A 27,840-nucleotide genomic window follows, 5' to 3' on the forward strand; every position below is an offset into this window, starting at 1 on the left:
AGCATATAAGACAGCAACATTGCACTTGTTTTTTCTTACTCAACTTCTGCCAAGTTTCTTCGTACTTGTCGTAACTCCCAACCTCCTCCCAACTTACCTGCCTGCCGTCGTATGACCTTTTCAGTAGTATTTGAGAAGAGACGAACCATAAGCTTTTGACAGATGGCAGCTGATTAGTTGTCCTAGTGCATTCATTATTAACGACGAATTCAAAATTATTATTATTCTAAAGGTCACAGTAACCTTTTGATATTACTATTGCCCAAATTAAATATTATATATAGTTATTTCCATTGATTCATATAGAATTGGGGCCTTACAAAGTTTATCAGATGGCCTAGATCGTGTGAAATGTTCGGGACAGATCAAAACACGTCCATGTAAAATTTTACGAGAACCAAAAATTTTTCCCCCAGCGCTTTGTCAAATTAAGGTAAATTATGTCATTATTGCTACATTATGTAAAATCTAACCAAGTATAACATTTAAATTCCAATGAAAAATACCTAGTAGACACGGGTGAAGAAGCTATATATCACCGTCAGTTTTAAAATCCCGCAGCTCATACCTTGTCACAGCTCTGTTGTAAACTTTTACTAGATATTCTACACTATAAAGACAGAAAACTTACTGATGATGCGAAAGTAGAAAGCATGAGGAAAACTAATGCGACAGCCAAACGCTCTCTAGTAAACCTGAATATTCATCTGCTCGGCCAAGTGAGACATACCACGAGCGTCCTCATCCCCTCCCCCCCGTGACTATCATTCAACAAAATTCAGCGAATGTTATTTTTAATTTGCCTAAACATGGGGGGAAAATCAAGGTAATCGTAAAACTTTGGCTAGACGCGTTATGATTTATCCCGAGAAATCAATATCTCACACGTATCTAGTCCATCTAATAAACTTCGTAAAGCTCCATTTTTAAATTAATGAATGCATATAACTGACTAAAATATTTTGTTTGGGCAGTCTTAACGTCAAACGGCTATTGTGACCTTTATAATAAAAATAATTTAAAGTGCGTCGTTAATAATGACTGCACCTGGACAACCAATCAGATGCCAGCTTTGAAAAGCTTAAGGCTCGCCTGAGATCGAATAAGCTATATCTCCCTCGCAACTTCTTTCCCTATCTATCTATATCTCTGTGTACAGTGCCTCCCTGCCAATGACCTCTCCAACTACTTCCTTGCCTACTTGTCTGCCGACCCCGGCACCAGCCTCCTTCCCTGCCTTCCTGCCTGTCTACCTCCCTTCATACCTGCCTACTTCCTTGTTTACCTCCCTGCCTATCGCCTATCCTCCCGACTTCTGCTTCCCCACATGCTTGTCTGTCCATCTCCCTGAATATCTTCCTGCCTGCCTACCTACCTACCTAATTCGCTATCTTATGTCCCTACCAACATTTCTACCTGCTTCCCTGTTAATTTCGTCATCTATCTCCCTGACAATCTTCCTACCTACCTCCCTGCCTACCTAATTCTCTGACTACCTAATTCTCTGCCTACCCACCTCCCTGCCTACCTAACTCTCTGCCTACCTACCTCACAGTTTGCTTCCACAAGCTAAAATATTGGCAACACAGGCATGTCTTTTTTTTTTCTTTTTTTTTTGGCAACACAGGCACGTCTTTCTTTTTCTTTTTGGCAGCACAGCCACGTCTTTCCTTTTCTCCCCCCCCCTTTTTTTTTGGCAGTTTTGGCAGTTTTTAGTGGGTTCTTTCAATATCGTGATGAGGACATAAATTACTGCATTTGAACGTGATTTCCAATTATAACAGTATTATTTCTGCGCCCTGATAAAAAATAAATGGTGATTTTGACCTTAAGGTCTTAGCGTGTTGATCACTCCGAAAATAGCACACTGCCAGGTGGAGAGGCTTCATTATCACCTCATTCGTCAAAATCTGCCCATAATTGTAGCCTCTAGGAAAAATAAGCGATATATCGTTATCATACATCTTATCCACTATACTGCTGTGTGAAAATGTGTCATGCCCATTGCGGTACTTGACGACCAGTGTATCTACCATTAACAGAAATAACAGTTGGGTCATGGTTGTTTTCGTTTGATACCGACTTCACTACTTAAGAATGCGTTATATGAACCGCGTCGTTTTCTGTCAGTTAATTGCTCCTGAATTGTTGACATGTGCCAAGATAATGAGCACAATGATTAACTCCAGCTCACCTGACCAACCCAGTTAACAATTTTATATATATATATATATATATATATATATATATATATATATATATATATATATATATATATATATATAATTGTTTTTGCTCAGATACCAGCTCCTGTTTCTTGCAGATCCTCCCCCGGCTTACTGGAAAGGACTATGTCGTCCAGAATTTTAACACTGTTTCATCTCTGACCGTTAATGATAACTGCATTGTCTCCAAATTTATATATGTGACAACGTCCTCTCGGCATGCAGTGAATACCTTGAAGAATATTTTATCTTCCTGTTTAAGTCCTATTTTTTATTACTATGTTTATGGTTATTGTTATGAAGCTTTGTGATGGCCGTATTATGTCTTGTAGCATCTGCTCTTACTTTAACATTCTAGGGGACGCCCAAAAATTCCCGAAATAAATTGACAGCGCGAGAAAGGAATTAATTCCCTGTTTTTCTGGTAGGCACCACTTGTGTGCAGTCTGGCGAATCATTCTGCCACCTGGCACCGCGCAGAGGGTCGAGTTTGTATTTCTGGCGCTTTTAATTCTTTTTCCACGCATGTGACTTATGCGATTTTCGTCCTCAAACCACTATGACAGATTTGAAATAGCAATGAATATGCGTTAAATTTGGCTTTTTTGCTCAGCAAACCACAGCTGCGGCAGTGACAATGATTAAGCAAACTTTCAAGGAACTGACTGTTACGAAAAAAGTCTATAACCGGCACGCACCGTTTTAGAATGGAAACACGTCAGTCCGAGACTCCATATTTTGACCCACCTTCGACCTCTGTAAAAGATGAAAACATTGAGAAAAATCGATAGAAAGTCTTGGAAGATCGTTGTCGGACTATTGACGAAGTAGTGGAGGTTACTCGCGTTTCCTGGAGTTCAATACAATGGACTTTGACACAAAATCTTGGCATACACCAAGTATCGGGAAAATTCGTCCCCTGCCTTCTAACAAAATATGAAAAAGAAATTGTGTGAACGTGAGTCAGGACTTGAAACAACAGTTGAGAAATGGTCCAGATTTTCTTGCAGATGTCATCATGGATGATGAGACATGGGTCTGTGGTTATGACCTCAAAACTAAACGGCAATCTAGTCAGTGGAAGACACCAATATCTCCAAGACGGGGAAAAAAAAAAAATGTGCATCAAGCCCAGCATCAAGAAATGCTGATTTTTTTTTTTTTTTTTTTTTTTTTTTGACAATGAGGGAGTTGCCCATAAAGTATTTGTTCCCCATGGACAAACTGTGAACCAACAGTTTTCCATTACAGAGCTGAGACATCTAGGAGAAAGCATCAGACACAAACGTCCAGAGAAGTGGCGCACCAAGAAATGGTTCTTGTATCACGACAACTCCCTATCACACACCATGTCGTCAGTGCAACAATTTGTGGCCAAAAATAACTTCCTTGTTGCTCCACACACCCCGTACTCACCAGATATCGCTCCCTTTGTTTTTTCTTGTTCTCCAATATTAAGTTAGAACTGAAGGGCAGAAGATTTGACAATATACAACAAATATAGGAAACAGCAGGAGTCTCTGGACAAAGTGTCAAAGACGACTACACGTGTGCCCAACAATGAGAAAAGCTTTGGGAGAGGTGCATAGTGTATCCAGGAGAGTATGTTGAAGATGGATTTGCTGTAAATTTTGTAATGAAGATTTTTGTTAACAATTCTGGGAATTTGGGGGCCCCCCCTCTTATGTTTCTTCTGCAGCTTGTCCCCGAATGGCTCTCATGACGGCAGTTGTTTCAGCTAAATCAAACTCTTTCTCATAATCGAAAAAAGTTTTACTCAAAATGTCTCTTATATTCTGAAGTTTTCTCAGTCATGTGGTTAATCAAATGAACATAGTTTGTTTTCAAGTAACCACTACTAAATATGGTTTGATATCTTTGCTCGTTTGCATCGGAAAAGTTAGAACTAATCAGGTTTTTTTCAGGACATTATTAAAAAGCTTGTATAAAACAGAGTCGACTAATTAGATGATAGTTCTTCATATCTTTACTGTTAACATTTTTTTGTGATTGTACACTACTTAATGATACCATGAAAACAATAATGTCCACAGATTTACAGTTAATGGAGACAGAATCTGGAACTATGGCAGCAATTGTTGATGAAATTAAATATTTCTGCATAAAATGAAGCTGAACCCTAGGAATTTTATTGGAACTAGTGTAAACAATGCTACCATCAACACGGGTGTTAATAATGGTGGATTGAAATAATAAAAAATTAAAATTTCACTTCCTGACTTGGACATCATTCACTGAAGGTGCCATCCACTTCAGTTCGCAGGTTCTCTTGCTCCAAAGGAAACCTTTACTAGTCATTCTGACTGTTTGAAGAAACCTGTAGTAGTTTTTTTTTTACACTCAACCCAAAGACAGAATGATGTACAAGAAACTTCTTATAATTCTGAACAATGGACAAATACCCCTACAGTTTCCCTGGGTAGGTGGTACACGATGGTTGCCCCTTAAACCAGCTGCCATTTGTATACTTGTTGAGTGGGAAGAATTGAAATAGCAGTTTCACCTGATAAGGAAAGATGAACGATTTTACCGTGTGGAGTTCCTGTATTCCATGTATTCTAATAATATTAATAAACTTTATTTGCTCCTCCTGTGGTCAGTTCTGCAAGGAATCAAATAACAAAATCATTCAAAAGTGATCAGGCAGTTTCCAAAAAGTTGCTGGGCGATTTAGCTCGCTTAATTTATGTGATAAGTAGAAAAACTCTGCTGCAAAAAGTGAAATAGACCCCCTGACTACAGATATTATATCATGTGTGGATCGTTCACCTTACTTAGGATATAAATTTGAAAACACAACATGGAAGCAAAGTTAAGGTCAAACTCTGCAAAACAAATGCAGGACCGATGTACTGCATTTATTCTGAAACAGTTCCAAGATTTGAGATGTATCTATCTATCTATCTATTGCCAGACGCCTCAATCCGGTTCGGGGTGGCCACAAACAAATCGCCTCCACGTCGCCCTGTCCCCCGCCATTTCACTGCCCTGCTCCCAACTCACACCCCCCTCTCTCATATACCTCTCCACCTCATCCCTCCATCTCATCCTCGGCCTCCCCCTCCCTCTTCCTCCCTCCACCTCACTCACATACACTCTATTCGTCAGTCTTTCACCCTCCATCCTCTCCACATGGCCAAACCACCTCAGTGTATCCTCCTAACGCTTCCTATCACATCCACATCCACACCACAATGCTCCTTTATATCCTTATTTGTCAGCCTGTCTCCCCATGTGACTCCACAGGCTCCTTTTAAATAATTCATTTCCACTGCTCTCACTCTAGACTTGTGTCCTTCCAGAAAAGTCCAAGCTTCACTTCTATACGTTAGAGTTGGTATCACAATACTGTCATGTAACTTTTTCACTTCCATGCTCACTTCCCTGCTTCTTATCACTGTTTTCAAAGAACCAGCAACCTTTCTTCCCTGCTGTACCCTTTCAGGCACTTCACCCTCCAAACCTCCATCCTTACTCATCACACTACCCAAGTACTTAAACGTACTCACATTTTCCAAATCCCCACCATCCAACGTCGCTGTACATTCACTGACTTCACCTCTCTCAAAGACCATCATTTTACTCTTCCCTACATTGACCTTTAGATTCCGTTTCTTACACACTCTCCCAAACTCATCCACGAAGCCTTGCAGCTCTCCTTCGTCTTCACTCAACAACACAGTATCATCTGCAAACAACAGTACAGGGAGTTTCCAAACACTGACCTCTCTCACCAGGGCCACTCCAACATCCACTACCCTACAGTACCTTGTATCTCTTTTATTACCCCATCTATATACAAATTGAACACCCATCGAGACATGACACATCCCTGTTTGAACCCAACTTTCAAAGAGAAAAATTAACTCAGTTTCTTTAACTCTGTCAGTAAGTATCCTACCATACAGTTTTCCTGTTATACTAAGAAGACAAATGCCCCTATGAGATGTATATTACCAGAAAATTTACTTTAAAAATGTCACCCTTATCTGTCAGTGAATGTACAAATATGATTAAAGAACCAATAACTGATATTGCAGAGTTGATGGGATTTAGTCCCATTCAGAATGATGCCATTGTATACCACTGGCATGGTTTAACGTTTATACATTGGCTTAATAACAGTTCCACTGTACAGATTTGGGCTGAGGTGAAACAGTATGTTGATCCACCTGGCAGTCAGCCATTCGAGGAAGTTTTACCTCTTACATTGGAAATACTATGCCTTCCACATTCGATTGCTGATATAGAGAGACTTTTTAGTGACCTGAATAATCGTTCAAATATCACAAACGATTATAATTGGAAAGTGGCCTACGAAGAGTAAAAGAAAACTGTCACACCAATAAAATGTTAACTGGTGTTGACAAAGTGACTGGAATTATAAAAATATATACCCAGCGAAACACACACGAATCTATCTCAGGCAGTGAAGATCAGCGATGCAATCAACTCAACTCCTAAAAGATAACGAGAGTTATGGCGACAAGTTTTTCCTCTAGCTGTTATGAAAGGGTGTACGTATTTACAATTGTAGTTAAAGTCTAACTTTTTTTTTTTTTTTGTAACATGGGCCTCCCTAGCAAAGTGAATTGGTCTGTCATTAATCTACATGTAGTTATATCAATGAAAATGTTTGTCTGTTTTTCCTCAATGAAAATCGAGGGGGGATGCATATAGAACACTTTAAACAGCTTTAACGTCGAACATTTTGCGTAAAACTTAACTGTATACATTACAGTTTTTAAACAGTGTCGTTGATGGCCAAGATTACAACTAATTAGAAATGAAATGCCGAAAACTCGGGCCTCAGTTGTTGACGCAAAAGCGTCACTCGGCATGCCGCCGACAAACCTTGTGTACGGACTCGCCATACAACCTCTATGACCTTGCTCACATAATCGGTTCATCGTCCCTTCATACTGTATCACTTTCAAAAGTTTCGTTGAAATCCATAAAGGGGTTCAGGAGATATCATTCCCACAAGGATAAACCAAGCCAACCCCATATGACCTTGACCTTTGAGCCTGTGATCTAGCTGACCTAATTAGTTCATTATCTCTTCATACTGCATGAATGATAAAAGTTTGGTGGAAATCCGTCCATGGGTTCAGGAGATATTACGCCCACAAGAGTGCCATGGATGAATGCTCGGAAACACACATGCACTCACGAACAGAGCAATCACATAATGCCTCCTCCAAAATAGGTGTGTGGAGGCATGATTGGGTCTATATGGTGGAAACATGATATAAAATTACCGTAGAGTTTTTTTTAAAAAAACTTCTACGACCATATCGTTATTAGCTACAACGGATTGGATGGGTAAACGGATTCGTGGGGTGGGCAGGGTGGGTAAGGAAGGTTAGCAAGGTTGAGTGGATGGTTGGGTGTGGAGGGGAAGGGTGGGAGGAGTGAGTGGGAGGGTGAGTGTGGTGGGAAGGGTTTGATGGGTATAGTGGGGTTTTGTGGGTGGGTGAGTGGATGGGCAGGATAGGTGGGAGAGTGTGAGTGAGTGGGTGGACAGGGTAGGTGTGGTGAAGCAGGGTTGTAGCAGGATAGGTGAGTGAGTTTAAGTGAGTGAGTGGGCGGGGTGGGTGTGGTGGGGTAGGGTTGAGTGGGTGTGGTGGGGCAATGTGGTGAAGCAGGGTTGGTGGGTGTGGTGAGGCAGTGTGGGTGTGTGAGTAGGTGGGCAGGATTAGTGGATAAATGTGAGTGAGCGGGTGGGCAGGGTGAGTGGATGGATAGGTTGGATGAGTGAGTGTGTAACGGAAAAATAAGTCCATGGTACAAATAGGTACATAGGGAATATATCCCTGATGAAATGGTCCCAGTGAGGGACATAGGTTCAGCAGATAAACAGGACCCTCAGGGTGGTTTTCCCACGACGAGAGTAGCCATCGACGGTCCCAGGCAAGTATTCTGTCGGTTAAAGAAAGACTCTAAAACCAATTCCCTAGTTATTTATTTGTGGATATGGATAGTTTGTATCCTTCTGCAGGTTACCGTTGCATAGTATGGTAATATTAGAATTTTGTAGGTAACACGGGGAAGAACAGTAAGGTGAAATAAGCAAAATAAGTAGCACAGGAAAAGGGGATAAAAAGATAAGAACAGGATAAGAATATCGGCCCCAGGCAATGCTTGTATGCACTATTATAACGACTTCTGAATATAAACAGCCATTTTTCATGGTCCTCAGTGTGAATTTTTATAATAACGAGTTGGCAGCCGTGGATCCTGCCTGACTACTCTTAGTGTCTTTATAGACTAAGAGAGAGGTCCATGTGGCCTCTCACTCGGTTAGGTATTACGCTTGTCTAATATGCTGTAATCATGGATGTGTGTGTGTGTGTGTGTGTGTGTGTGTGTGTGTGTGTGTGTGTGTGTGTGTGTGTGTGTGTGTGTGTGTGTTAATGTATCGGCTGGGGGGGTTCCCGTATAAATTTTTTGTACCCTAAGTTCCTCTTTTAATTCATAAACTAGACCATCTGAGGTGTCATAATAACGAGGGTAGACTTTTGGCATGATGGTCAGTTGGCAGAAATTCAGGGCTTTATATGAGGCAACTGTGGCTAAAATCGGACCCAAAAATTGAGGGGTGGGAAATTCAATGTTGTATATCTTCATCATAAATCACTGTATAATAATGAATCACCTCTCAAAATGTTTGTATTTAGAACCTCTACACAATGGTATATGATACATGACATTATATTTCACAGGTAGGTCATAGAGGTCAAAAGGTCATGAAAATTTAAGTTTGCTTATATTTTGAGTATCCCACCAATATTTGCCATTCTAGCTCAAATGCAAGATTATTTTGGACAATTATTAGCTAAATCCTTTACTTTGGTCTTCAGTACACATATTCCAACATCGTGGAAGGATTATGACACACATTACCCTCTTTCATCTCACTCTGATATTTACAGAATTTACAACAAGGTAGGCCTTTGTTTCGACACTTGCATCTTACATTGGCACATTGCATACAAGTACATACTACTGCAAACTCTTCTGGAATTGGATTTACTCCTGCATCTGGCAGAAGCACTTCATCTACTTCTTTATATCCATACTGTGTTGGTTCAAGCAATATTGGACTGTTTGACAAGAGTGAGGTCATGTGGTAAGTAGTGTAGAATGAACGCATGATGTGCGCTCTCAAGGAGCGACTAGTTGGAGGCAAATCATCAAGGCAAGCCCTCTTACTTTGGTGGTACTGGAAATTTCTGAGTGCATTCATTGTCTTGCATGGGGTCCCAAGCTTGATCACTTGAACTAGATATTCGTCAGCAGTTGAAATCTGAGTTTCCATGTCACAAGTGAGCTTGCCAAAATGCTGTAAGTACATCCTTGGCTTAGCTTTCAATGCAGAATATTTGGTGCCTACTTTACTTGTATAGTCACACCCAGTCAAGGCATGAACTGCAGGAAGAACTTTACATAACTCTCCCCCAAGTCGCATTGCCAGAGTGTGCACTGGGATGAATCTAGATGATTCTCCAACCCCTGCTTTAACCCACAGTTCACAAAGACCTGACAGCTGAAATTGATCCCAATAATAGGACATCAGGACTAAAACATCTGTGTCTTGAGAGAGCACTATTATTGATTTCATACCTCTTTTCACCAAGTGACTTGCATGTGGAATAGTTTTGTCATCTGCTTCTTCTAGATTTGTATTAAGTTCCTTACATTCACGTGATGACCCTCTGATTGAAGAATAGCAAGATATTGTATATTCTGATCCGGCAAACTGATTAACCACAATCTCCACATTTGGAAAGAGATCATTTGCTTGCCTCAGGGTTTCCTCGTGGAGTAGTGACTGGAGCTTCAACTTGTTGTTTCTTGATGGCCAAAATCTATCCATATCCACAGGTAATGGAGTCTCTCTTCTGATGTCCTGGAGTTCAATGGGTGCATTCTTCTCACGTCGCTTCCTCTCTGAATCTTTGACAGATTTTTCTAGGTATGAATCAAACACTAAGTCAATTCTCTGAGCATACTTTGTTGACATTTTGGTGAATTTTAGCAAAGCATCTGTGAATTGGCCAAAGTTTGAATATTGTTTTGTTCTAATTTTTCGAACAGTTGCCATCACATCAAGTATGTATCCAGTCTGTGTTAATTCTGGACATGGTTTTCTTGAATCTTCCTTGCTAAGGTTCTTTTCCAACTCTAGTACCATGGTGCTTTTTCTTGCCTTGCCACATACTGCTTCTGTCTTGTTCTGCCAATAATTCCAGAAGCACTTTTCTGAGACTTATTGATGGTCTGTTCAAGTGCCATATCTGCTCCAACGGCCTTGAATTTCCCTTTTGTTTGTTTTACCACAAATTTTCCGGCATCGAATGCTTCATGTACTTCAGGGTGAGTTTCTGGTAGCCGGTGCTTATCTTCCAGATAACGAACACCATCGTAGGTAGTTGGTCGAGTCAAAAGCAGCAAATAGTGGAAGAAGATCTTGTATTGCTTGAAGTTGGAGAGCCCAGTTACCCTCACTATCACTTCTTAAGAGATTCTCAATATTGGACATGAGTGAAATGAATGTATCCCAGTAATGGAAAGTTTCACTCTGTGCGCTGCGGATTTGGATGAAGTGATCAAAGGCATCCAAAAGGGTTGTACAAGTTCTTTGGAATTTCTGTAGTGCAGCCACACTAGACTCTCTTGATTTTTCTTTAATTTTAGATTTCAGGTTCTGAACGATTTCCAGTTGTTCTTTATACTTGAGCAAGTTGTCATCCTCCTTTAGAAACTCAGCCCACTGTAACCGGCTCAAAGCTTCTTTCAGTAATTGCATTCCCTTCAATGTTCTGGCATAGTACTTTGCATTCATCACAGCATCAACGACATTTGGGCCAAAGACGCTACTTTCTGTGAGAATACTTTCTGCACCACTTCCCTTCAGGTATTTTCCAAGGCATCCTAGTGCCACTTTTGCCATGTAAAATGAGCCCAAGCAAAGTACAATGCTCTTGAACTCACCAGGTCGAAGAAGCTGTACCTGACGGGCAATACGATATACACCTTCATCACATGTTACTGGCAGTACTGATTGATCAAGGTGCTCAAGGAACCCCAGTAGATTCTTCATTGCAGTGTACACAACTTCATACCTTGTGACAGGATGTGGCAATACTGGGAGGAACCCAACCCTTTTACATTGTAGGTTTTCTGACGATAAGATTGAGTTTGTGGCACTCCATATTGGCATTTCTTGACATGTCGGTTTCGTGTCTACGCGTTTTGCATCTATGTCCCTAAGGTCCAATCTTGCTAACAACCAGGCAGTATCTTGAGTTCGTATATCCTGCAGTAGAGCTGTTTTCCTGGAATGAGTCTCTGCAACTTTGTAGTCTTCTGGGAGGTCAGGTTTTCTGGAAGGTTTATAAAACTCTTTCAACTGTTGGCACTTAAGGTTTGCGTGAAATGACTTTGAACCATGTTTAACTCCAGCTTCTGATACTTTTGGTTTCCTCTTATGAGATGTGCTCTCATCCTGGAACACAACAGTGACCGTGTCATGTGTCCCTTCCATCCCTGACAGAGTGGCTTCATCATGATCGAAGTTATCAAATGCAGCTACTGTAAAAACTGATGGGTCAAAATGACTAGGGAATGGGATTTGCTCCTCACCACTAGCAACAATGAACATGGCCATATCATTATGGTGGCGAGCAAGTTCATCATAGCTAGAACATAATCCAAATCTATTGAAACTAGTGATCAATGTGGCACTTTTGCAAGTATCATAAATGGCTTGGGAGTTCATGATGTGAAGGGGTGTACGCTTTCTACCACCATTGAGAACATGAAACATGATTTGGAATAGGCTCTGCATTTGCCTCACTTTAGCTGGTGAGACAGGTGGATCCTCAGTGGCGGATGATTCATAGTCTGACTCCGATTCCTGGTCCTTATCTGTAATAACAGTGCAGGCCTTATATGCACTGACATCGAAGTTGAACAGGTGGCCATAAAACCTAAGGAGAGGTTCTGGGATTACAGTACTATTCCATGCCATTTTTAAGTCATTCGCATCACAAAACCGATCTGTCAAATCAAAATCAACTGACATCAGACATTCTCTAATTACTTCAGCACACTCCCGGATAGGGTCTGCAGATCGTATCGTTTCAGCTAAAGTCTCTTGGGTGACACTAGCACTGAAGAACAACAGAGATCTGTTCACCTGTTTTGGCAAAGTAAACTTAACATTTTCACCAAAATGATTAATAATTAATAATTTCACCTCTTGGTTTGTGACGTTACCTGAAGGGATCTTTTCATTCATACGGTCTCGAACATAACTAAGTTCCAATCCTTCACCATTAGACAAACGTGCTTCAATCTCCTTAATAACCTCTAACCAGACTTCTTTCTTTCTGTTTACTGGACCTCCACTACAATTAAGACTTGAACGTTCATACTCCACCAAATATCTATTAATGCACCGTTTATGACGCAACAAATCTGCACCGAAAACAGAGTTTATGTCTTGAAGGTCACAGGTCCTTCTATATACATCATCCTGCAGGGAAACTGTTGCTTCTAGGAACCTAGATGCTCTGTCTTTCTCCAATATCCGATATTTCGCAAATATACCTTGGCATTTAATTTTCCCACATATCATACACGTTTTTCTGGATTGAGACATTGAACTCTGCCCACTGTGAACAGCACGAGGGGTGCTCTGTGATCTAAAGTGATGAACAGATGCTGTTTCAGCCCTGCCTCCTTCATAATCCTTTTCTGGGCTGTCAGATTTCTTCGCCTGAATTGTGTCAAGAGTTTTGCGTAAGGTGTAGGTCTTATAACATTTGTTATTCATGTGATAAACAAAATTATCGCTAGTTATCAATTTCAGTCTCTTGGAAACACAATCATTTCAGATTTCTGCTGCTTCCCTGATCCTCTTTCTCCCATTTTCACTGCTTGTAGTTACTCCAGATGATGATTGACATATTATACACTTGGAAGCTCCAACAATTGTAGCAGCGGACGACGACCCGGTTAACTTCACAGTGTTTTCAGCCATGGTTCTTCAACAACCTGAAATAAAGAGTTTCAGTAAAAATTCATGGCTTTGAAGCATAAATAATATTAAATAAAACATCTTCAATAGTTTAATAGAATCCTAATATAAGTGAAAGCACATAATAATTGTGAAATAGAATGCATACACAATTTCAGCGGAAAAAATGGCCTTATTTTTCTGTTTATGGAAATTCAGTTTTTTTCAATTTGTACCTTTACTATATTTTGGGTAATAACGAAATATGAGATGTTGGAATATGTGTACTGAAGTCCAAAGTAAAGGATTTAGCTAATAATTGTCCAAAATAATCTTGCATTTGAGCTAGAATGGCAAATATTGGTGGGATACTCAAAATATAAGCAAACTTAAATTTTCATGACCTTTTGACCTCTAGTGACCTACCTGTGAAATATGATGTCATGTATCATATACCATTGTGTAGAGGTTCTAAATACAAACATTTTGAGTGGTGATTCATTATTATACAGAGATTTATGATGGAGATATACAACATTGAATTTCCCACCCCTCAATTTTTGGGTCCGATTTTAGCCACAGTTGCCTCATATAAAGCCCTGAATTTCTGCCAACTGACCATCATGCCAAAAGTCTACCATCGTTTTTATGACACCCCAGATGGTCTAGTTTATGAATTAAAAGAGGAACTTAGGGTACAAAAAATTTCTACGGGAACCCCCCCAGCCGATGGACTGTGTGTGTGTGTGTGTGTGTGTGTGTGTGTGTGTGTGTGTGTGTGTGTGTGTGTGTGTGTGGCCAATATTGGAAAAAGGATTTTCATGAGACTAGGCAGGATGGATGGAACTGGGTCCCAGAGAAGTCAGTTTCACTTTCATGTCGATTGGTATTTTCCGAAGGGGTGTTTTGCCCCTCAATAAGTGACCCACTGGTGTTCCAATGCACACTCGTGGAAGAGGCGGTTGGGCATTTTCAATGAGTTTCATTCATCTTTGCAGAGAGAGAGAGAGAGAGAGAGAGAGAGAGAGAGCTGTATATCTACATTCTTATGTCTATAACTTCACTGACGTTACGAACAGATGATTTTATTCAGTGGTAAATTTTGATAGCTGTGGTGGTGTTGGTGGTGGTAGCTGTGATAATAATGGTGGTGGTAACTATTATGGTGGTGGTGGTAGCAGTAATGATGATGGTGGTTGTGATGGTAGCTATGATGGTGGTTGTGGTGGTGGTAGCTGTAATGATGACGGTGGTGTTAGTGGTTGCTATGATGGTGATGGTGGTGTGGTAGTGGTGATGGTAGCTGTAATGATGGTGGTATGGTGGTGGTGGTAATGATGGCGGTGATGCTAGCTGTGGTGATGGTCCTGATAGAGCGGCGAGGTTCTTGTTCCTTCCATCATTTACTGACATCTAGCTTAACTGTGCCTTTCTTAAGTGTACGGCAAATACCTGGAATGTTGTTCTATCTTCTTGCTTATTACATTTTCTGACGGGAAAATCTGTGTGTGTGTGTGTGTGTGTGTGTGTGTGTGTGTGTGTGTGTGTGTGTGTGTGTGTGTGTGTGTGTGTTTTCTCGGTGTCGAAGTTATCATTCCTCCTACCGGTGCTCTTGTCCATCGTGTCACGCTTAGATTTCTGGGGCTCTGGGCTATCTAAACTGGTTATTACCTTTCATATATTGAGCACTTGGCCTTACCTGAAACTTCTACTCTCCAGGACAGTGAGTGAGACTAGGAAAGCTAACAGGCAACGGAGCAACGTTTACCCACCTGGCTAGAGGATTCAGCAGTGGTCTAAATCATTTGCTTTGAACTAAGATCGTGGTTTATAGAATGCCTGAAATTCCTTTCTAAAAAATCGTTGCCATGCTGCAAAGCAATTATACAGAATCCGTTTGTGTGAAAGCGGTGATATACATAGATAGACTGTCCTTTGTTTTCAGGTAAGTCATAGATGATCACATCACGGACTCTTGTAAATATTCATATGATCACACACACACACACACACACACACACACACACACACACACACACACACACACACACACACACACACACACATCCATCCATCCATCCATCTATCTATATCAGTCGCACACACAGACAGTAAAGCTGCCTGGACATGGCACTTTGGAAGCTATCTGATGCTACACCATTGTGTAATCCTAGCACTAACACTGTGAAGTTCTGTTACATCACTGATACTGCGCGACCGAAGAGCAACTATATTGGTCGTATACATGATTATATGATTAAAAGTAAGTCATAAGTAGCCTTTAATGCTGCCGCTGATGAATTCTCAATTTTGTATGCAATAAGGTACACTAACGAAGCATCATTTCCGCATCTTTAATTTCAATAGTAGTGTTGTTAAAAGAGTGAGGAAAATGGCTAATAAATTTTCATTTAAAGTATCAGTGCATTGAAATGCCATAACTGACAGTGAAAACATTATCCCTCTTGAATGCATTGAAACTGGAGACATATTTTAAAGTTTCTTCTTGCTACTGATATGTGCTAAGTTTACCATGCATGGATTAAGAAACCAAATATATATTCCCAGCCCTGAAGAGGTCTATTGGTTAGTTGTTTCACCAGAGGAGATGTTTTAATAATTTTGTTATAGGAAATATAAACAGAATAGGCCTATGATATTCATAATGAAGATAGGTTTTGCACCAGTGAAACAGAAACATGTGATCCCACAAGATGGTATAAGAGATCAATGTTTAGCCCACCCCGTCCCATTGATGTATGTATGCGGCCAAACATTTTGTCACTATGACTCCCTTTGACGTTTATAAATGCCCTGCATTTGCAAGGTCTGTAATTTACACCTTTTGCAAATTTTGTGCGTTATTTTTGGTACATATACGCGGGTCAGACTCCTCTAACTGCCGCCAGGTGGGGACGCTCTCAGACCCTGCGTGACCCGCATGCTCCCTCCCCTCATTGTTAGCAGTGATCCACAGCAGACATGGTGCGCCGAGGTCTCTCTGACAACAAAATTCAAGCTGCCCTTGATGCCTTCACAGGTGATAGTGATTCTCCACTAGCTGATGATGTGGAGGACAATGACTACATGCAGCCTGACAATGAAATGAGCAGCAGTGATGAGGAGGCACTGTCGCCAAGGAAGGTGTGGTATGTCACGTACCATAAGGCGGGGGAATGCCAGCCTGGACCTCATACACGTGCACACACATTTCTCCAGCCCCTAGACAAAGGGTCTAACAAGGACGAGGACGAGGACGGTGCCGTAGGACGTGATGTTACCTAGTGGTTGGGGAGGGAGAGGATTTTGCCGCTGGGAGCTGAAGGTGTGGCGAGCAGGAAAATAAGGTATGGTCCTTCTGTTTGTCCGGGGAAGGTGTGAGTGATGTGGCGGGAGTGAGCAGTGAAAGTGAAAGTGGTGGTGGCAGGGAGGCAGCACCTGGGCCAGCACATGGTGTACCTGGGCAGCAAGCAGGTGAGGAGCAGCCACGTACCTCTTTCTCCCAGCGATATTCCCATGCTTCCTCCCCACAACCCCGTGATGTGGTGAAAGGAAGGAGAGGGAAGGGAAAGGGGAAGGGAAAAGGGAGAGGGAAGAGGAGCGCGAGTGGGGAAGGGCACCGCTCTCCACCTCCCCAACCTCCCCCACCACCCTCTCCTCCCCACCCCGGTGAAGGCGATGATGGGGACGAGGCTGGAGATTGTAGTGTGTCGTGGGACTGGGAAGATGGGAACAATTTCACTCCCATCATTCACCCCGTCCTTGAGGAGTGGTGGTCTAGTTGCACGACTCCTGGAATCCATGCAGGCTCTACCAAGGTGGATTTCTTTGACCTGTTCTTTAGTGAGGAGTTTGTGAGCCGCACTGTGGAACAGACAAATTTATTTGCAAGCAACCAGCGCTCCTCAATGCACACTACCTCCATGCCTTGACAACAGAAACCTCTGAGACCTTCGAGGGGTTTGCGAGGGTGCTGTCTCGTGAAATTATCAGCAGGTACCACAGGACAGGCACCATCACAGCACTCGACCCTCCACTGCCGCCCAGACTCCCCTATGCCTCACAGGAAGCTACTTTCTCAGTAGAATCCCTCCTCAACTGAACCACGCTAGACCCCAGTGCCGCTGCCATGTATGCAAGCACTCCAAAGTAAGACCAGCCAGACAGAGGAAAGACACAAGGTACGAGTGTGTGTAGAATGCAATGTAGGGTTGTGCCTTGAGCCATGTTTCAGGGAATATCACATCTTGGTACATTACTGATACTGTGTGTGCTTGCGATAATATGACGCTCACTATAAAAGTAAGGCCTGTACAGTACATATGCAATAATATGATGCTCAATATAATAGTAAGGCCTGTAAATATGTGATAACAGTTATATAAAGTGGAAACAGGTGAAATGTTAGTGAAAAAATATTATATAAGTTGAAAAGAGAATGTAAGTTCAAACAACAGTCATAGCTTGATCACTCACTATGTACAGCTGACCACACTTCCGCGAGGTCCACTCAGCACTGTCAACGGTGGGCGAGATGGTAATCTCGAAACACTTGTAGTGAGCTCCGTTCGAAGCATTCACTGGTGGGAGGGAGAAATAAGGAGGGAGGTTTGAGGGGGAAATGGGGGTTTGAGGAGGCTAGGGAGGTTGCCTGAGGTGAGAGATGACTTGAGGAGGGGAGCGACGAGTGGAATCTTTAATAAAAGTACGAAAATTTACCCCGTTACCAATCATTTGTATTTTGACATTCATGTCAATTGATATTAACATCAATAAAGGTTAGATCAACTTATTAGTTGTAACACAAAGATGTAACACAAAGACAACCGAGGTAACATTACTGCTTTACTCGTATTGTATGCTCTTTTTATTATCAATCACTAGATGCTGTGAAATACTAACACAATAACTGCTTACGAATCATGAACCATAATGCTCGTTATTAAATGTAGCATGTGTGAATACCTTCATAGTGCGTGTGGCAAATACTGATACCACTAGCTCACACATCTATTATCCCCCGTATCTAGCGTTACCTAACAGTTTATAAACGTAGTGTCGGATATCAAGGCTGGCATTATCCCTTACGTGACAGCAGGCTTGTGATAATCTGAATACTCTTAAGTAGCTTGTTTCATTGAATATAACGAAAACGTCATGCCTGATAATCCATCACGAATCCTTTGGTATTTCTTGTGTCTTTAGACAGCAAAAATAAATAAATAAATAAATCAAATGTGCATTGTATTTTCAATCAGAAATATTAAAGCTCTACAGAGAGAGAGAGAGAGAGAGAGAGAGAGAGAGAGAGATCCTCATCGGTCATGAACCAAATCATTTCAGCTTTACAAAAATCCTCTTCTCCTGTTCCCCGAGTGTGTGCTGTTCCTCCATTCCTAACTCTATCTCTTTCTTCCTGTTCTGCAAGGTTTTTCAAGGTGAGTATACAAAAATTCATTTAATCGACATTGTAGATAATAAAATCAATGAAGATGCAAGTATGTTTCGAGGTATTTCTAAAACATCTACTAGACTTAGGGTTTCTTTGAGTCATGTTTGAAAGAGACATCAATAGTACTAGAGCGCAGTGGAGAGGCACTGCCTGCAGCGATGTGGGCTCTTCTTAAAGGGATATGACGCCCTTTTGATTCCGATTCAGTCCCTCCTCTCTTCTTTTTTTTCCTCGTGCTTGCTTTTCCTCTCTCTCTCGCCTTCTCTTTTGGCTACAATGTCTTTCATGCCTTGAGCAGTCGTCCCTTGTAATACCAATATCCGGGGTATAATGTATTGGAGCCAACATTCGCCTCACAAATAAGTCAAGGTTTTCTATACCCAGGAGATGGTAGTTACTCTACGCTGTTAAGCAATTTTTGGAATAGCAAAATCTGACTACCCTACGGGTTAAGAGTGATATATAGGGTTCACTGGATATACTCACAGCCTTTGGTATGCCAGACCAGGAACTGTAAATTTTAGTTAACATCGTTGAACTACTCTGACCATGTAAACTGGACATTGGTCATAAACGAGCATCACTGGGCCGGGAGGGATAGGGGCAATTGCACTCTTTGAGGAAATCGAAGAAACCTGTCTTTCTCGTATAGCCTATTTCGACTACCGTAAATTTAATAGCGTTCAATATTATTACTCAAATTGTAAAAAAAAATAATAAGGAAAAAGTTGTAGCGGCGATCCTAAATGCCGTGTTAGTCAGTGAGGAGTTCATTGGTTCTGTCAGTGAGAGCCAATCACATTCTGTGGCAACGAGAAGAGAGCCAATCCTCGAGTACCGAAGCCGATGTGGACGGTCAGTGGCGCTAAGACCAAATCAATCCTGGACTGCCCTCTTCATCGTGATGAACCACCACAACACCCAGCTCACACGGCGTGCCCGCATCATTACTCTGCACGAGGAGGGTATAAGCAGTAGGGGCATCGCACAGCGAGTGGGGTGCTCAAGATCTTGCGTCCAGAAGTGGATCGAGCGTTGGCATCACACTGGAAATTTGAATGACCTGGGTATGCTGGTAACAATCTATTTTGATTAAGGGTCTTTATTAATTATGCCTGCAAATTTCCGAATGTGTAAAGCACATATTTTGTCAAAGAAAAATAACATCTGAGTATTCATTTTGGTGAGAAATTAAGATTATTGTCTCTCTACTGATCGTCCACATGATCATTTTGTTGTAGATCACAAGAAAGTGTATAATATGTAGAATTGTCTATACATCAAAATCCCCGTAGGGCGTACTATTACTTATGGGTTATTGCACCCTTACGGACCCCAGCCACACCCTTTCAGTTCTTAATTAAACTGTTCCTTCTCTCTTTGTTTCCATCTAGCTGCTGTCCCCTCTTCTTTGAATATCTCTTCCTCATTATACAGGGTCTTCCAGACTTAAGGCGGTATTCCCGCCGCTTAACTTATACATAAAATTAATGGCCTATTTTCTTGGTGTATTGAGAGAGGAGATCTCGGTCGCGAGTCACTAGTCAGGAGGAAGACCAGCAGATCATTCAGGCAGCTAAAAATGACCAGTTTACAAATACCAAGGCGATCAGGGAAGAGTTGTCGTTGGAAGTGTCAGCCGAAACTGTTCGTCATAGGCTACATCAGGCAGGCATCCACCACCGAGTGCCGGCCAAGAAAGAGCAACTCACCGACACACACCGCGCTGCCAGGCTGGCCTTTTTCCTCGGCAGTTTATAGACAAAGGGATGGAGTTCTGGGAGAGGACCATCTTCACAGATGAGAAGTCGTTCTCTTCCAGCAACCACGGCAAAATACATTTATGGAGAAGGGACTCTACGAGGTAAGGGTTAGAACTTTTAGGTAACTACAATATTTAATAGAATGTTCTAATGTTAATCACAGTTGCACAGTCTACTTTATACATATTGTAGCATTACTTGTTCCTATTTTTTGCCATATGTAAGCATCTCGCAGTCACAATAGCTAGTCCGTGGAAAAAAAAAGTAATTTAACTACTCTTGCTTCGTCATGCTACTACCTTATTGTTCGTTGATATGCAGGTATCTAAATTATGAAATACATTAAACTACACAACACTCAGATTACGGAACCCAGGTGTTAACCACTAATTGACACGCACTAATGAGCATCGGCATCCATGAACTGGCAACTGCAAAGACACAATATTGGGCAGCACACACTTGAACCAAAACTATTTGCCATACGGCATTTTAATAGGGATTTCTCTGCTGGAAGCAAATCCTATGTTTTGCAAAACAATAATGGGTTTTCTACTGTGGTAGGAATTATATTTACTTAATTGATTAATTTAACACTTTTAAGTTCTCTTTGACTTGCTGCATAAGAATATTGTATGGGTCATCCTTCATAAAACTGTCAATGATTGTAGACTGTTTTACCCATAAAGTTCATTAAGCTTCCCAATTGAGTACAGATAACTCGTATAATACTAATCTACCGATATATCGTATATTTGGCATATCTTGTGTGAATTTATTGGTTAACAACCTGGTATAAATTTGGATATTATCACTGGGTTGATATTGAAACTCCTAAGAATGGGAAAAAGTTATATAATCTCTGAGAATCTATTAGTTTTGGGAAAGGGGATTAATAATTACCAGATGGTAAACTTTGCCCAGTTGATAAACTTCGCTAGCATGTAATTTTGGTGTTGCGTGTATCACGCAGATATGACCGCAGACATATTTATGAGGAGGCACGAAGTGGAAGAGTCACGGTAAATGTGTGGGGCTACATGACTCTACATGGTCTGGGTGACATCTTCCAGATCGACGGCCGCTTCACTGCTCACAAATATGTAGATGTCTTACAAAATAGTTTCCTCCCATCCCTCAGAGAGAGGAATTTTCCTTTCCCTCCTGGCCCTCTGATTTTCGTTCACGACCGGTGTCCTGTCCACATGGCGAGAGTGGTTCAGCAATGGTTAGGCAATAACCAGAACTTACAGGTCCTGGACTGGCCTAGCAAAGGGTGTGATATGAACCCCATAGAAAATCTGTGGGGTTCTATCGTGAACACCTGGGAGCCAGAGAAGGAAAGGACTGCTGCCGAATTGATGGACCATACGAAGACGCAGTGGGAATTGCTGCGAGGGGACCAAGACCTTGCCAGGAGTCTGGTAACGTCCATGCCTGATCGCTTGCAGGCGATCATCGAGAAGGACGGAGGATGGACTCGGTTCTAGGTATAATTATTTTTAGAAAGGACAAATTTAATCCTCTTGGTTTACGCTTGTGACTCAAAAGGTTGATGTTTAGATCTATACGTAATTGTTCCCATTCTCTCAAGATTAATGAATTTATTGGCATGGTCTGTGTAATTATTTCTAATACCTTTTTTGTTGCTACCTAATGCTGAAAGTTATTTTAACTGAACACCAGGAAGCACTTAGTGTGATAAAGAACAATTATAATAAATCAGGAAATGTGCAAGTGTGATAAAGAAAATTTCTAATTACATTAGGAAATGTGCAGATTGTAACTTGTTATTGTTCTTTTACAGGAAGTGACAGCAGACACGGATGGGTTACTTTGATATTCATCTGATACTATTATTACTATAATAATAACAAATATTATCTACACTCTGACTATATTAATTAACACATTCGGATGCAATACAGTCACTTAGGGGCTTTAGAAATTATAATAAGTTCTTTCTGGTTATATTGAATGAAATAGGCTACTTTACGGTATCTAGAATATCGCACTTCTGCTATCACGTGAGGGATAATGCGAGCCCACTTTTATAGACTGTTAGATAAGGAGGATATGGAGGTGTGTGCTAGTGGTGTCAGCAGTTGCCACATGCAATATTAAGGTTTCACAATTGCTATATTTAATAACAGCGTTCTGGTTCATGATTTCCAAGCAGTTATTGTGTCACTATATCACAGGGTCTAATCCTTGACAATAAAGGTATCAAAATATAAATAATTGGTTACCAGGAATATCTTCGTATCTTATTAAAGCTTTCACTCAGCTGCCTCCTACGTCATCCCTCACCTCTCGTGTATAGGTATCCCCCCCACCCTCCTCAAAGCCCCCTTCCTCCCTCAACCCCCCCCTTCCTCGCTCAACCCCCCCCCCCTCAGAACCACTCCCTCCCACCAGTGAATGCTTCGAGCGGAGCTCACTACTAGTGTTTCGAGGTTAGTATCGCGGCCAGCGTTGACAACGCTGGGTGGACCTCGCGGGAGTGTGGCCAGCTGTACAATGTCATACGTGCTTATATTATGCTAAATATAATTGTAAGGCCTGTAAATATGTGATAACAGTTATACAAAGAGGAAACGGGTGTAATGTTAGTGGAAAAGTATTATATAATTTGAAAAAGAGAACGTAAGTTGAAACAACAGTCATAGCGATTCACTCACTATGTACAGTCGCCTTCACTTCTAAGTACTACACCGACTTGTGGCGTCTTGGTAGATGTGGCACCACTGTGTTTGTTTACAACGTCGTATTAAGACGCGAATGAGTTGAAGGAACCCCGGCATAGTGGTCAGGAACTGACAACTAAAAATTGCTATGGTCTGTGTAGTGCTTGTATAAAAGATGTAGTGTAATTGAACATGTGCCTGTAAATTGAGCTTAATTTAATGTGATGGTGCTGGGACCAGTCAAAGAGTTGATGCTTCATTGTGGATGTTCAGGGGTGCTGTTGGTCCGAAGCAGGCCGCGCTTTACTGAATGAGATGCGGGCGAAAATAAGACTTGCCTAGCGCAACATATAATGGAGAAGGAACATATTCATCCTATCTATCTACAGTATCTACCTATCAATCTATGTAACTATATATATCTACATTATATCTATACATCTATATATATCTATATATCTGTATATAACTATCTCTCTCTCTTTCTCTCTCTCTCTCTATCTCTATCTATCTATCTATATTGCCTATATCCATCTCTCTCTCTCTCTCTCTCTCTCTCTCTCTCTCTCTCCACATATATATATCACTATGAATATATGGAAATTATGATGCAGGAACAATGCCCGGAATGCAGTTTAGATAAGACAAGGAAGTGAAGTCGCTAATGAAACTGTTCCACATTGGGAAAAAGTATAACGGTGTTCTGAAGAGGGAAGAAAGAAGATTGTGATAATGTGGGATAACTTTTACCTGGTCGCGGTGTAGTGGATTGGTGCCTGGCTCTCATCTGAATGTCTTGGGTTCGATTCCCAGTATAGTGGTAATATATTGGAGGATCTTAACCCGCCCCGTCCCGACCACCTTTTCACCACTGGTACCCCCCAATCCCGACCATTTTTGGACCCAATTTTTTTTTGCTCAAACTTTCGCTTTTGGTCAGAAACAATGGTCAATCACCAAGAATGTGTTCACCGGGGTCCATAAGTGGCCTAAACAGGTATACCTTCGTTACACCTGGTACCGTGTTCTGTGGAGGTGGTCTGTAGCTCTCACGTTTTCTATGGTATTATAAGTCTGGGAAACCAATAAAAGTAAGTAGATATGTATTTATTACAAACAAAAAAACATGTGATACAAGAGTAAATTGGATTTTATACAAAAAAAGAGGTGAAATATGCATTGTTCCATCGGGCGAACTGAGCGAAATCGGCCAAACTGTTCACTGATGAATCACTAACATTGCTGATTCATCATACATATCATTTTTTCTACTTACATAATACATCTTCAATAACATTATACCATTTTACATTTTATAGAACTGTTTTTACGTATTCACAGGCCTTTTGATAACATTTAGCGTAATGTTAGCGCATATTTACGTAGTGAGTGAACTCGCTGTGACTGTTGTTTCAACTTGCATTGTGGTTTTTCAACTTACATAATACTTTCCTAATAACGTTATACACTTTTCCACTTTTGAGAACTGTTTTGAGATAGTTTCAGGCCTTACGATAATATTTAGCGTAATAATAGCGCATAATAACACAGCGGGTGAAGTCGCTATGACTATTATTTCAACTTACAACCTATTTTTGTACTTGTATAACTTCTCCACTAACATTACAGATGTTTCCACTTTATATCATTGCTATCACATAACTGGAAACCTTACTATTCTACTGAGCGTCATATTATCGCATATTTACACAGTGAGTGTTATCGCGATATCATTTGTTTCAGCTTACACTATTATTCAACCTATAAATTACTTTCCTACTAACATTACAACCTTTTCCACTTTATATCATTGCTATCACATATTTACAGACCAGACTGTTCTACTGAGTGTCATTTTTTCGCAGATTTACACAGTGGGTGTACTCGTGATATCAGTTGTTACAACTTACACTATTTCTCAACTTATACATTACTTTCCTGCTAACATTACACCCGTTTCAACTTTATATAAAACTTATCACATACTGACTGGCCTTACCATTATACTGAGCGTCATATCGCCATCCCACACAGTTTCAGTAGTGTAGGAAGTTATGATACTCTTTGAAACAGGGCTGAAGGCACAACGCAACATTGCACTCTGCACACTCGTACCTTGTGTCTTTTCTCTGAGTGGCTGGTCTGACTGTTGAGTGCTTGCATACATGGCAGCGGCGCTGGGGTTTACGATGGTTTGGTTGGGAAGGGATTGTGCTAGGGTAGTGGTGCCCTGCGAGGCGTAGGGGAGTCTGGGCAGCCATGGGGGTGCGTGTGTGGTGTGTGGGCCTGTCCTGTGCGTATCTGGCGATAATTTCACGTGACAGCTCCCTCACAAATCCCTCAAAGGTCTCAGAGACTCCCGTTGTCATGGCGTGGAGGTAGTGTGCGTTGAGGACCGTGATGTCAAGCAAGTGGAAAAAGAGCTTTTTGTACCACTTCATCATGGTCCTGGCACAGTCCACACTGGAAATCATGGAGTCTGACTGATCCACTTGTCTCATGTTCAGATTATAGTCAAGTACAGACTCAGGTTTCCAGACGTTGCGCCTCCTCTCGCTACGGTGATCAACGGAGTCTGTGCGGTGCATTGGGGGGCTGTATACAGTCGATAGGAGGCAAACTTCCCTGTTGTGGTTCCACAGGATGGCAAGGATGTTATTTGCCTGGAAGAAAACCACCTCGTTCTTGTCAAGTTTCCTCCTTATCTTGACCATATGGTGACGGTTTCTCTTTACTGTACCACAGACTCCGGTGTCGTGTTGGTGGAGGAACCGAGCGAGAAGAGGACTAGTGTACCAGTTGTCCAGGTACAACACATGACCACGATGAAGGTACTCCTCTATCATTGTCTTCACTACGGCCCCTGAGAGTCCAGTACTACGATCTTCTGTTATGTCTGTCTGTGCGCCCATGTACAAGACTATGTCTTGCACATAACCAGTCTTACAGTCACACATAACAAAGATCTTGAACCCAAAACGGTGTCTCTTGCTGGGTATGTACTGGCGAAAGGAAATATTGCCTCTCCACAACAAAAGACTCTTGTCTATGACGAGGTCTCTGTAAGGATAAAATGAGGAGCAGAACATTTCCCGTAGGTGATCAAATACAAACCTAATTCTCCTCATTTTATCAGTGTTATTTGCATTAGCTGGATCTTCTGCATCAAAAAAGTGGAGGCGGCTGAGAATCTGCTGAAATCTATTACGACTCATGACCTTTCCAAAGAAAGGTGTGATGGTCATTGGGTCAGTGGTCCAGTATGCCGGTATTTGATTTTTCCTGACAACACCCATCAAGAGAACCAGGGCAAAAAATAAGAACATCTCAGAAATTGTTACAGGATAGTCATATTGCTGGGAGTGCCTGCTAGTTGTACCCAGACGTTCAGTTTCACGGCGCTGTGTTCTTGAAAAGAGGTTTGTCTGCTCCACTATGCGCCCCACAAATGCCTCCCCAAAGAACAGGTGGAAGAAATCCACCCTAGTGGAACCCACATGCACACCTGGAGCCGTGCAACCAGACCGCCACTCCTCTGTGAAAGGGTGAATGATGGGAGTAAAATTACTCCCATCTTTCCAGTTCCACGAGACACTACCGTCTCCAGCCTCGTCCCCATCGTCGCCTTCGTCAGGGTCGGGAGATGAGGGTGGTGGGGAAGGTTGGGGAGGTGGAGAGCAACGCCCTTAATCACTCGCACTTCTCTTCCCTCTCCCTTTTCCTTTACCCTTTCCCTCCTCTTTCCTTCCTTTCCCCACATCCTGGGGCTGTGGGGAGGAAGTTTGGGAATATTGTGGGGCGAAAGACGTGCTGCGGAGCGGCTTCACCTCGTCTCCCCTATGCCCACGTACACTACATACTCGTGCTACCTCCCTCACACCACTTTCCCTTTCACCGCTCACTCCCACCACACCACTTTCCCTTTGACCCCGAACTCCCGCCACACCACTTTCCCTTTCACCCCGCACTCCTGCCACACCATTTTCGCCTTCCTCAGACAAAACACAAGGACCATACCTGATTTGCCTTCTCGCCACACCTTCTGATCCTCGGGGTGAAATTTTCTCCTTCCCCAACCACGAGGCAACATCACGTCCTAAGCCGCCGCCGTCCTCGTCCTCGTCCTCATCAGAATTTCTCTCTAGGGGATGGAGAGAGGTCCATGCAGGTGTTTTGGGTGCAGGCTGGCCTTCCCTTGCCTTACAATACATAACATACCGCTTTTTCCGCGGTGAAGGGACCTCCTCATCACTGCTGGTTATTTCCTCCTCAGGCTGCACATAATCACGATCCTCCACATCGTCATCAAGTGCAGAATCACTATCTCCGGTGAAGGCATCCAGGACGGATTGTATCTCGTCCTCAGAGAGACCTTTATGTGCCATGTCTGACCTGGGTCACTACTAACAGGTGAGTGACCGAGACAAGGGCGCACGCAGGTCACGCGGGGTCTGGGAGGCTGCCCGTCTGGTGGCAGGTAGGGGAGGCTTGGGTAGGTGGGCGAATCGAAAATCTCGCGCGAATTATGAAAATTGTGAAAATTATGGACCTTGCAATTGCAGCGCGTTAAAGTACATTGACGGGATTGGCAGTGACAAAACGTGAGGACGTTAAAGAACGTCGACGGGACGCCGTGGGTTAAGAGAGCATTGCCGTATCGGCCTAG

General features: G+C 42.0%; 1 protein-coding gene across 1 annotated transcript; it reads left to right on the top strand.

Annotated features, from left to right (window-relative positions):
* The first annotated feature begins 19,628 nt into the window (after positions 1-19,628).
* On the top strand, positions 19,629-20,485 carry LOC145405860 (uncharacterized). Its single transcript, XM_080277116.1, has 2 exons — positions 19,629-19,799; positions 20,243-20,485. The coding sequence occupies exons 1-2, from the start codon at positions 19,629-19,631 to the stop codon at positions 20,483-20,485; spliced, it is 414 nt and encodes a 137-aa protein (XP_080133242.1).
* Positions 20,486-27,840: the final 7,355 nt, after the last annotated feature.

Source organism: Coenobita brevimanus, chromosome 68 (genome assembly GCF_032717465.1).
Source record: "Coenobita brevimanus isolate Jiangsu-jjx chromosome 68, ASM3271746v2, whole genome shotgun sequence".
NCBI lineage: Eukaryota > Metazoa > Arthropoda > Malacostraca > Decapoda > Coenobitidae > Coenobita > Coenobita brevimanus.